Source organism: Hyla sarda, chromosome 10 (genome assembly GCF_029499605.1).
Source record: "Hyla sarda isolate aHylSar1 chromosome 10, aHylSar1.hap1, whole genome shotgun sequence".
In the NCBI taxonomy this organism is placed as follows: Eukaryota; Metazoa; Chordata; class Amphibia; order Anura; family Hylidae; genus Hyla; species Hyla sarda.
Genome location: NC_079198.1, coordinates 73,490,074 through 73,502,748, shown reverse-complemented (window position 1 = coordinate 73,502,748; position 12,675 = coordinate 73,490,074). Strand labels below are relative to the sequence as shown.

Here is a 12,675-nt window from a genome sequence, read left to right as displayed (position 1 = left end):
GTCGCTAAGGTGGTTTCCCCTCCCTCAGTGGATCCACCAATCTCCCGGATCTCTAAGGCGACTAAACTGCCTCTGGCAGATGCCGCTGCCTTCAAGGATCCCACGGACAAGAAGGTAGAATCTTTAGCGAAGTTTGCTTCTGAAGCGGCTGGCTCTTCTCTTCTTCCCATCTTCGCCTCAACATGGGTGTCCAAGGCCCTGTCGGAGTGGTGCCAAAAGCTTCATCAGGATATCTTAGCAGGATCCCCCCCAGAGGATCTATCTGCTCTGGCTCTCCAATGCTCTAAAGCTGGGGACTTTCTGTGCGCAGCTTCCATGCAGTCAGCCCGTTGTTCTGCCTTTTGCTGTGGGTCACCTAGTGGCTCTCTGCCGCTCTATGTGGCTTAAAGCTTGGAATGCGGATGTCGCTTCCAAAAGGTCTCTCACTGAGCTTCCTTTTACGGGTGGCCGTCTTTTTGGCAAACGCCTTGATGAGATTATCTCTGAGGCAACGGGAGGTAAGAGTTCCTTGTTACCTCAAAGGAAGTCCTTTTCCTTTTGGTCCTTTGGGACCTCTGGCTCCAGCAAAAGGTCCGGGCAGGCGCCCTTGCGGGACAAGAAGGCTCCCTCGTTCCGGGCACGCCCGCCTTGGAAGTCGGACTCCAACCGGTCCGGACGTTTTGCGCCCAAATCGGGCAACCGCAAACCCTCTTCTACATGAAGTGAAGCCCCCACCCGCGGTTTCTTCTCGGGTGGGAGGTCATCTCTTGCTTTTTCGAGACATCTGGACCTCACACTTTAGGGACTCTTGGGTCAGGGACGTGGTGTCCAACGGTTACCGAATCGTATTCGCCTCCCTTCCGAGGGATCACTTTTTTCGATCCCGGGCCCCGCGGTCTCCTCCTCTGGCGAAGAAATTTCGAGCGGCTCTCCAGTCTCTGCTTCTCCAGGGGGTTATCGTTCCCGTTTCTCCAGGGGAACGGTTTCGGGATTTCTATTCAAATCTTTTTGTGGTCCCCAAGAAGGACGGTTCTGTGCGACCAATCCTAGACCTCAAGCGTCTCAACCGTCACCTTCTCATCTGCCACTTCCGAATGGAATCTCTCCGTTCGGTGGTGGCGTCCCTGGAACAAGGGGAGTTCCCTTCATCGATGGACATCAAGGATGCCTACCTCCATGTGCCAATATTTCCGGGCCATCATCGGTACCTCCGCTTTGTGGTTCTGGAGGGGCATTTTCAATTCGTAGCCCTCCCCTTCGGTATAGCCACGGCTCCTCGGGTCTTTACAAAGATCCTTGCGCCAGTGATGGGCCTATTATGGTCGAGGGGAATCTCGGTGATACCCTATCTGGACGACCTTCTCATCAAGGCTCCAACCAGAGCCCAGACTCTGGAGAATCTGGACGTCGCTCTCCACACTCTGATTCGCTTCGGGTGGATAGTCAACCGGTCAAGTCAGTCCTCCGTCATACCCAGTCTCTAACCTTCCTGGGACTTCGATTCGACACGGCCTCTGCCCGAATTTGTCTTCCGCCGGACAAACGTCTGGCGCTCCGGTCGGGGTCCGCTCCCTTCGGACCCAGGTATCATTCTCCATCCGCACTTGTATGGAAGTCCTTGATCGAATGGTGGCAACTATGGAGGCCGTACCCTTTGCCCAGTTTCATTACCGCCCCCTTCAACTGGCGATTCTCTCTCGATGGAACAGGTCTCCTCTGTCCCTCGATCGTCAGATTGTTCTCCCTCGCAGAGTCCGTCAGTCTCTGCTCTGGTGGCTCTGCTCCTCCCTTCTTCTCCAAGGGCAGTCGTTTCTTCCCCTTCACTGGCAGGTTGTAACAACGGATGCCAGCCTGTCAGGCTGGGGCGGCGTGTTCAGGGATTTGACGGTTCAGGGACTCTGGTCTCCCCAGGAGACCCTTCTTCCGATAAACATATTGGAATTACGGGCGTTTCTTCTTTGTCTTCTTCATTGGGAGTCCCGTCTTCAGTCCCGTCCTGTCCGCGTTCAGTCGGACAACGCCACGGCTGTGGCGTACATAAATCGACAGGGCGGCACTCGCAGCTGGGCAGCCATGGCCGAGGTGACCAAGATTCTCTCCTGGGCGGAGAGCAAGGTTCCGGCCATTTCGGCGATTCACATTCCGGGAGTGCCCAACTGGGAAGTGGACTTCCTCAGTCGGTCCTCACCCGACCCCGGCGAGTGGTCTCTACTTCCGGAGGTCTTCGCGCAGCTCAGCGACCTCTGGGGCATTCCGGACATGGACCTCTTCGCGTCCCGGCATAATCGGAAGATCCTTCCTTTTGTGTCCAAGTCCCGGGACTCTCAGGCCCTGGCCGTGGACGCCCTAGTGATTCCTTGGGCGGGGTTTTCCCTACCCTATATGTTCCCTCATCTTCCGCTCCTTCCCAGGGTGCTGAGGAAGCTCAAGGCAGAGGGCGTTCCTGCCATTCTGGTAGCTCCAGATTGGCCCCGAAGGTCGTGGTACGCCGACGTAGTCAGGCTCCTGGTCGACGCTCCACTGCGCCTTCCGCTCCGCCCGTACCTACTCTCTCAGGGTCCTCTTTGCCACCCCAATTTACAGTCGCTGCATTTGATGGCGTGGCGGTTGAGACCGCGGTTTTGAGGGCCCGCGGGTTCTCTTCCCAAGTCATTCACACTATGCTCAAGGCTCGTAAGCCCTCCTCCGCAAGAATTTACCACCGTACTTGGCGGTCTTATTTTCGTTGATGTGAAGCTCAGGACTTCTCCCTGGCAACCTTCTCTGTTCCCCGTCTTCTCTCCTTTTTGCAGTCGGGGTTGGAACTAGGGTTGTCTCTCAGTTGACTTAAAGGTCAGATTTCGGCCCTTGCTGTTCTTTTCCAGCGGCCCCTGGCTTCTAATTCTCATGTCCGGACCTTCCTTCAAGGAGTGGCGCACGCTGTTCCTCCTTATCGGTCACCCTCTCCCCCTTGGGACTTGAATTTGGTTCTGAGTGCCCTCCAGGGTGCACCCTTTGAGACCCTCAGAGAGGTGTCTCTCCGCCTCCTTTCTTGGAAAGTGGCGTTTTGTGTTGCTTTCACCTCCATCCGGAGGGTGTCTGAACTGGCAGCTCTTTCCTGCCATTCTCCGTTTCTGGTGATCCACCAGGATAAGGTTGTTTTCCAGCCAGATCCTTCCTTTTTACCTAAGGTGGTCTCGGCCTTTCATCTCAATGAGGACATTGTCCTCCCGTCTTTTTGTCCTGCTCCTTCTCATCCTAAGGAGCGCTTACTACACAAGCTGGATGTAGTTCGGGCTGTTCGGTCTTATCTCTCCATCACTTCTTCGTTTCGTCAGTGTAATTCCTTTTTCGTCCTTACGGAAGGTCGTCGTAAGGGTCAACCTGCTTCCATGGCCACCATTTCTCGGTGGATTCGGTCTGCCATTTCGGAAGCCTATCGCTGTAAGGGGAAGATTCCTCCTTTCGGGGTTGTGGCTCATTCTACCCGTTCTGTTGGGGCATCCTGGGCTCTCCAGAATAGAGCCTCGGCCTTGCAGATTTGCAAGGCGGCTACCTGGTCGTCTTTGCACACTTTCTCGAGGTTTTACCGAGTTCATACTTTCGCATCGGCTGATGCTAGTCTGGGTCGTAAAGTGCTGCAGGCGGTAGTGGATCGACCGTCTGCCTGACTGCTTATCTGCCGAGCCGAGAAGTTCGTGATGAGTCGAATTACTGTAACTTTGCTCATCTCTAATTACTTCTTTTAATAAATCTTAATCCTTTCAGTACTTATTAGCTGCTGAAGTTGAGTTGTTCTTTTCTGTCTAAGTGCTCTCTGATGACACGTGTCTCGGGAACTGTCCAGAGTAGAAGCAAATCCCCATAGCAAATCTCTTCTACTCTGTGCAGTTCCTGAGACAGACAGGTTTCAGAAGAGAGCACTGTTGTCAGACAGAAAACAACTCAACTTCAGCAGCTGATAATTATTGGAAGGATTTAGATTTTTTAATAGAAGTCATTTACAAATCTGTTTAACTTTCTGGAGCCAGTTGAGATATATATATAGTATAAAAGTTTTTTCCTGGAATACCCCTTTAAAGCCTAAATGGACTGAGTCCTTAAGGGGTTAAAGTGGTCAATTTTCAGGCTAAGCTAACCATATATAACCAGACATACTAAATCTAATGGAATATGAAAGGAAAACCCTAATGCATAGGGATTCTGGAAACCCCACAATCTTAGTAAATCTGGGCCATTGTTTTTATTGGCGTGTGACCGAACAATGAATTTCCACCTCGCATTAAAAAAAGAGAAACTTGCCAAGGATTTGGACCCACTTTTTCCTGACACGGGTAGGGGGTCCCAGTTGCTGCACTCCTAGTGATCTCAGGCATGTCAGAAGATGAACTTCTAAAATATTCTTTTATTACAGCCTTCAGAAAGAACACAATGAGGCTGAGCAAAAAATCACAGATTTACTTGCTGAGCAAGCAACAGAGAGGTAAGTGATCATATTCAGGTCCTTCTTAACACTTTTGTAAATGACCTTTGTTCACCTTAAAGCAACCCTGCATCACAACATGAAATATCAGCATGAAGTTAGTTTTATAAACTTCAAAAATATAGCAGTTTTGGATAAGGGTTTTTATTTATGGCTTTTCAGTTTTTTCCCTGTTGTAAATGAGAAATGATCCCTCTGACCAGCAATTCCTCAAGAGAACAGTACCTGGTGCCTCCAAAGTGTTACTATCATTTCACAAAAGCTTTGACATTTCAATATTGAGCCATTGATTTCCATAATTTCTCAACTTTTTCTTCTTGGTGTTGTAGTTGCAATGTGGAGAAGTGCAGCAAGACCTGAGCGTAGAGATGGTGGTTACTTCCTTTTTCTGGCACAACTTCTCTCTTTTGCTCGATAGGATTTTTCATGCCTTTTGCTTTGTTCTTAGGATATGGACATGATGGACACAGTATAGTTTGGTGCTTTGGACTGAAACGGTTGCAGTGTTACTCTATCTCAGTGTTTCCCAACCAGGGTGCCTCCATCTGCTGCGAAAGTACAACTCGCAGCATGCCCGGACAGCCACCGGCTGTCCGGGCATACTGGGAGTTGCAGTTTTGCAACAGCTGGAGGCACCCTGGTTGGGAAACACTGCTCTATCTGGAAGCAATGTACAGCTGGCATGGATGAATTTCACTACAGCTACTATAGCTTATGCCAATTTATTTGCTACACACAATGGCCCTTATTTTCTAAGAGTGTTGTGTAGGTTTCTTTGTGGGTTTTAATTCCCTACAATTTATTTTCCACGTTGTTTACCAATGTTTCCCTACATTTTCCACTTTCCCTACATTTTGCTTTTTTTTTTTTACACATGCTCTGATCTGTCTGGTTTTCCTCAGCTCAAATCCACCACATTTTATGTGGAAACCTTAGTAAATATGTTGTGTTTTTTTTGTGAAAATGTTGAGAACAGCCCCTTTTCTGAGACCACACCCCTTTCCCCAGCGGCCACGCCCTTTTTCAGGTTTTCTTAGCAAAATGGAGAGTTAATGGGGATTTTTTTCAATTCTGGCGCAAAATCTGGCGCAGACAGAGTTTCTGGCGCAATGCGACAAACTGGCGCACAACCCGACAAAACATGTCGGGTTTGCAATAGTAAATGAGGGCCAATATGTTAGCTTAGAGACAATGGCCCTCATTTACTAATGCAAACCCGACATGTTTTGTCAGGTTGTGCGCCAGAAATTCTGTATGCGCCAGAATTTGCGTCAGAATTGAAAAAAACCTGACTAACTCTCCATTTTGCTAAGAAAACCCGAAAAAGGGGCGTGGCCGTTGGGAAAATGGGGCGTGGTCACCAAAAAAAATGCGTGTTCCCGACATTTTCACTAAAACCCAACATATTTACTAAGGTTTCTCTCTAAAATGTGGTGGATTTGAGCTGAGGAAAACCAGACAGAGCAGCAGCAAGTATAAAAAAAGCAAAGTATAGGGAAAGTGCAGAATGTGGGAAACCTTAGTAAATACCGTGGGAAATAAATTGTAGGGAATTTAAACCCACAAAGAAACCTACACAAAACTCTTAGTAAATGAGGGCCAATGTGATGCATGTAATGCATTTTAATATTAAATCAGATTTTAGAATGCATTACCAACATTAATATTTTACTTGTTTCACAGGAAAGAGTGGGACACTGAATTGACTGTACTGAGAAAAAAAGACAGTGAAATTAACCAGATTGCAGTAGAGCAAATAGAGTATGCCAAAAGAGCTGAGGTATGGGCAGGTACCCGATATGTGTTCTCATGGATCATAACATTTTGTATTTAAATTAAAACTTGCTGCAGATATAAAATTTTAGCCTGTTATATTTATTGTTCTTGTCATAATGAGTAAAATTATTTTAGAGGGAATCCCCTACGTATTGTTCCCATATAGAACATGGACAGTTGTGATGTTTACTAATAATCAAATAAATGTAATTTAATTAACAACATTTACAAAAAACTGTTAAACCTTTCCTTGTGAAATAACTTTCTTAAAGCATCTTCTCTTATACCTACTAGATGTTTTTTTCTTTAAATCTTTATATTATCATTCCTTTATATCTCAATTACAATATTACTACTTCATCACATAAGAAAAAGAGAGAACCCCCCCCCCCCCAAAATCCCCTAAATTTTGCTCAATTTCCAGTTTAGGCCCTGCCCCACCATTCATCTCCACCTCCTTTCGATTTCCCGACTTTCCTCTTTCTCCTGTTCACAGCCTCTTATTATTTTCCAAGATATGTACCATCACTTGTATTACATTTAATATAGCTTATTCCTCTTGCCAGAAAGGGAAGGTGCCAGTGCCCTTTCGTGCCACCATCCTTCCTGGGGCTTACTTATTTACAGTACGGTTTGCACATTAAACAACATGGCAGTTCCACGGTATTTACACCCCCCCTCCCCACATTATTATCATGTGATGGGCGCAGCTCTGCCCCCCAATGTCTCTACCCCCTTTCCCGCCGGTTTATCAGCCCAATACCCCACATCGGGGTAATAATCGTTTGTCATCCGCGAGCGCAGCTTCTCTCCCCCCCAAAATAATTATCAGCCGCTGCGCTGTATCTATTCCTGTGCTCGGGCTGCCTATCATCAGCCTATCACCGGCCGCAACGATGTCCCGCCTCCGCCGATGATAGGCTGAGCCGACTGTCATGTAAGAAGCCAGCCGGCTTCTTACATCACAGTGGGTTTAGCCTATCATCAGCCGGACATCGCTGCGGCCGGTGATAGGCTGAAGGCTCTGTGACGTCCCAACACCAGGACCACAGCGAGAACAGCGGAGGACAGTGAGGCCGGTTCCTTAGCAACGGGGGAACGGAGGACGAAGGTAAGTTAAAGTTTGTTTTTTAATATTTGCAGCCCGGACATTGTCTAGGTCAGTGGTCTTCAACCTGCGGACCTCCAGATGTTGCAAACATTTGCAAAATCTGGAGGTCCGCAGGTTGGAGACCACTGGTCTAGGTCTTATTTTTGGGGTAGGGCTTATATTGCAGCCCACCCCCATAATCCAGCTAGGGCCTATTTTCGGGGTAGGGTGTATTTTCGGGGAAACACGGTAGTTAGTATGATTCAAAAAAGACATATGCCCATCATATTAAGCCTAAGGAGAGAAAGAGATATGGATAAAGGGAAGGGATATGGGTGAATAAAGAGGAGGGGTATGGGTTACTATATTCATAAATGTTTAGGAGGAACGGATTAATGGCACCATACAGAGCCATAGGGAAAGATGTTCTAGGATTGATATTTCATAGGAAATACAAGTATTTATTAAAGCAGGTCAGGAGAAGCCACAGGTCCTCTTTAAAGCATACCTATCATATCACAGAAAAAAATAATGCTCACATATGTTCCTCATAGGTCATGCAGATTGTTTTCATGTCTTTCACGTTTAGCTTTTGTATTTGGCTCACAAACCCCTCTGTTCTGCTGCTCACTTATTCTGACATCTACTGCTCAGATAAGGTTGTGTCTGAGTCAAGCAGTGAGCTCACCCTCATTTACCATACATTCACATCCTCCCTAAGTCTGCTCTGCCTTGCTAGGTCTCTTCATCCAATGACTGCAGGCTGTACTCTAAACCCCTCCTCTCTGTTTCCATGCTGCGGTCTGATAGGACAGGAGTGAGCACAGAGGAGTGCTACAGTTGACAATGGTTACAGTAAAGAGCTGCACTAATGATCCAGCCCTGACTGCACGATGGTCGAGCCATATGAAAGACTTTTTAAATTACATGCTAATATCATTCAATATTTCAATTCTTTGATGTACAAACTTGATAGTCATAAATAAAACGAGTTTGTGGATTATAGTAATGGATATTTAGTTAAAAAATACACTTTTCTGATAGAAATGTCCCTTAAAAGATTGAGTTTCCCTAATATGTGTGTGTGAAAACTTGTCTGGGTGAAATAAGTAAACTGTCTATTATACTAGGCTAATATGTAGTCATTTCCACAATAGGTCATGTCCCTGGAGAGTCGAAGAGACCTATTACTCATATCATTAGAGGAGGCAGAAAAGGAAGCTGAGGTCACACTTTCATATCTGAGGTATGGGAAGTATCAGGACATGCATGTAAATCATTTCTATATGTTATTTTTTTTTTTTTTCTACTTTTGGCTAGATGGCTATTAGGTTTAACTTCAGCAGAACTAATGCACTATGTATGATCTTGCCTCATTAGTGGATATACCTTATGATGTATCATCTTCTGGCTGCTTTATAAGATTTACATATAGGAGCCCATGTACCACAAGACCTTGTCTAATAGAATGATTATTACAGATTACATGAACATGATACAATTAAATATTCCAGTCATCACACACGAAAAAATGACTGCCCGTAGGATCACTTACTTCCACGTGTATCATTATTGGTACATATGTGTGCTTCATTTTCAGATATTGATAGTCTTATCATTTGTACTGGAGGTAAGTCAGACTGTGAGCCTTACTGGTAACTGTGACTGATGCCAATTACTATAAAGTACTGAAGGATGTTGCCCTTATGTATTTCACTAAAAATAAATTCTGGTGTGGATGCATCATAGTCATGTGCGATATGTCAGCTTTGAACCCCTCTTTTCCCCCTATTGACTAAAGTTGCATTGCAATGAAATATGCAGTGGGCAGACCACGAGGATGCAGAATTATCTGAGGGCTACTAAATGTGGCTCAGATGTTTTCTAGAGTGTCGATTTTATCCAAGAGTGACAAAATTTTGTGTCAGACATAAAATTGTATCTGTCTCATAGTTTAGTGTGATACCGATAATAAGTTTCAAGATTTAGCCATGAATAATGAATAAATGAATAAAAAAGTGTGTATATATATATATATTCAATAAAAATTATATATCTCTCTTCCAAGGGTGGCTCCTCCTAATTTGGAATGGATTCAGCTAAAGCAACGGTGGGATGCCAGGCTTTCCGGTATTCAGCAAATGAAGTCAAATCTTCAGGTGTGTGATGACTTCTCTCAAACACTCCTGAGCAAAAGACTGACCGGGGTTATGATAGGGCGGTTTACTCTTTATTAATATGTAAATTACATTTTTACCATGTGGACCCTTCCGAATTTGCTAGACTATAGGCTGAACATAAAGTGTCTGCCTTTTGGGATCCCAGGCAATCAGCTGTATTATCTGCAAGACATCTTGGCAGTAAGTATTTCCTGACAGTGCCACCAAAGGATAAATGAAGCATTACACAGTCCCCATGTAGAGCTGGGCAGGACAAGTCTTTCAAAGCGAGAGATACCCATTGTAGTAAATGTGTATCCTGGTCAAAAGCTGAGCATCATAATCATCCCCCACCTCTATATATTCTCTCCAGATTTCTCTGATATGGTGTTACAAAATGAGTTTTCTGAATTGGACAACACTTTAAATTTTACCAGAGGTAGCAACAAGACCATAAGTAGTTAAAGGGGTACTCCTCTGCTCAGCGTTTGGAGCAAACTGTTCAGAAAGCTGGAGCCGGCGCCAGGAGCTGGTGTGTCATAGTCCCGCCCCCTCATGATGTCATAACCGCAACAACCAATTCCCAGGATGGGTTAGGGTGAAAATTAATCAAAGAACTTTTGACCCTGGGAAGCCCAGGGTCACTGAAACCCTTATTATCTCCCACCCCTAAAATTTAACCTTTATTCATGTGTTATTAAAAGAATTTATAAGGTGAGTATATAATTTAAAAACTACGGGCTTGTGTGTGCTTAATAGTGTTATTTATATTTCATCCAGTTATCACTGGTAAATGAATTGGTCCATATGTGGACTGCAGTTCCACAGTATATTGCACGCACAAGCTGACGATATTAAAATGCTGAAAATGCCCCCTCTACATGTTTCACTACTTCCGTAGCGTCCTCAGGAGGGAAAATGGGCATCAACTCATTGGTCTACCTACTGAGTATTTATACCTTTAGGGAACTCCCACTTTCATAGATCCACCTATCATAAGTTCATTATTTAATGCGCACCTGTGTAACGCTAATTTGGACCAATCAGGTCCTGTTTACTGGTATTACCTATATCTCATCAACCTATCATCATTCCGGAGTTATCTCCCCGTCATCATAGCGGACAGGCGCTGAGTGGTGACGCGCATGTCATCTGATTATTGACGTCCAATCCTGAGCTTTAGACCGTGCACATACCTTGTTTGCGTTCCACACATCTGATGTTTGCGCTCCACTTCGGCATCCCGCCTCACTGCGCATGTCCGGAAATCGCGCTTGCGTACTTGTTCATTACCCGGACTTAGCCCGATGTTCACGAAGAGCACTGCGCATGCGCAAGGGTATTCAAAGCTTAGGGATAGCTCTATTAATAATTGTTTATTGACCAACTGGTATTAGAAGTTACTGTATTCCCATAAATGATGTATTAGGTGATATATTGAGTGTTTCTTCATATGAATATTTTATGATGGTAGTGTATGATGAAAAATTGATTATTAGCCCCACAGATCTTGTTTAGCAAAATTATCTGCTCTTTAGCAGGGCTATATAGGAATGGTACCAAAGACTGTCCAGAATAATACCTGTATTAACTCGAAATATATAGATATAATCCATATTTTGTATGACGCGGGATATGTACTATCCCCAAGATGTATATGAGTTTCCCCAAGAGAGTGTTATATATCATATTTAGTGTAAAGGCAGATATATAGGTTATAATTTCCTTTGTTCTAGTATCCTACATATCAGATATCCGGTGTCCTACACTCTTAAAGTTGTTCTAATACCTTTTGTTACCCTCTTCCAGATGTTATAGGGTCTGCCCATCCGGACACGATCCCATGATCCATCCAGCCATCAAACCACATCATTCCATCCTTTCCAGCAGTGTGTCTCCTCATGGTGAGTATCAAGTTATGTTATAGGAAATCATATGTATAGAAGCTGATAACCTCTTGAAATGTTAAGGTTATATGTCTATCAGGTAAGTGCACTGGTGGGTGGATCTTTCTATGGGTGTGGGTTATCCTATGTTTTATGGAGACCTTTCATTATCTCACTCATCTATATAGCTATATTTCTTTATTTGTGGTCCTGTCCATTCTCTCAGATGAGGAATGCTGCATAGGAGAAGCCTTTATTGAGGCCTCTCGGTGATAGACACTTAAGTCTGTATATCCATTTAGCTTCTTCCCTTAGAAGCATTCGGTCTATGTTGCCTTTTCTCGGGCCCAATCTCATATTGCAGATACCCCAAAACTTTAGACCAAGTAGGTTGTTGCTGTGCACAGCGTGCATATGTCTTGATATGGGTGTGTCAACTCCTGTCCTAATATTACTTAGGTGTTGACTGATACGTCTCCTGAACTTCTGCGTGGTTTTACCCACGTAGAGTTTTGGGCATTCACATTGGGCAACATAGACTATATTCCTTGTTTTACAATTAATAAACTGTCTGATTTCATACTCCCGTTCATCCACTGGATTTTGGAATTTCTTTGTTTTTGGTAGAAACTTACAGAAACTGCAATTACCACATCCGAAGGACCCCGTTATGCGATTAGACAGCCAAGTGGTAGGTCTGTTCTCTTGCCTCAAGTGGCTGTTGACCAGAATGTCACGCAGATTGGGTCCTTGGCGAAATGTGACCTTGGGTTTTTTCCCAATCACCTCTTTTAATTCGGGATCTCTATAGAGTAGGTGCCAGTGCCGAATTAGTATTGCCATTATTTTGCCACTTTGGCCATCATATGTGCCTATGCAGCGTATCGGCTGTTGTCTTGCATCGTCTGTCCGTGAGTCTCTAAGTAAGTCTGATCTGGCACTCCCTCTAGCCCGATGGTAGGCTGCTTTGAGATACCTTTTGGGATAACCCCTCTGTCTGAATCTCCTGAATAGTTCATTACACTCATTTTGGAATGAGGTCTCTTCTGAGCAGTTCCTCCTGGCTCTTAGATACTGGCCAGTCGGAACACTTCTCTTTAACGACCAGGGATGCCAACTGGTCCAATGAAGCAAGGAGTTAGAGGATGTCGGCTTCCTGTATATCCTGGTTTGTATACAGTTGTTTTCATCAACAAAGATATTGAGGTCCAGGAAGTTAATTGATCGGCCACCTATTTCATAGGTGAACAACATGCCAATGTTATTGTCATTCAAAACCGAAATAAAATCCTTAAACAGTGCCCCATCACCATCCCACAAGAT

At 44.9% G+C, this 12,675-nt stretch overlaps 1 protein-coding gene across 2 annotated transcripts in view; it reads left to right on the top strand.

Annotated features, from left to right (window-relative positions):
- The window catches only part of RNF214 (ring finger protein 214), a 35,641-nt gene that overhangs the window by 8,802 nt on the left and 14,164 nt on the right, over positions 1–12,675 (top strand). For both annotated transcript variants that reach the window (XM_056542788.1, XM_056542789.1), the window contains exons 6-9: positions 4,373–4,441; positions 6,125–6,221; positions 8,465–8,553; positions 9,376–9,466. In XM_056542788.1, the coding sequence (XP_056398763.1) occupies positions 4,373–4,441; positions 6,125–6,221; positions 8,465–8,553; positions 9,376–9,466 (346 nt within the window). The remainder of the gene's footprint in view (positions 1–4,372; positions 4,442–6,124; positions 6,222–8,464; positions 8,554–9,375; positions 9,467–12,675) is intronic.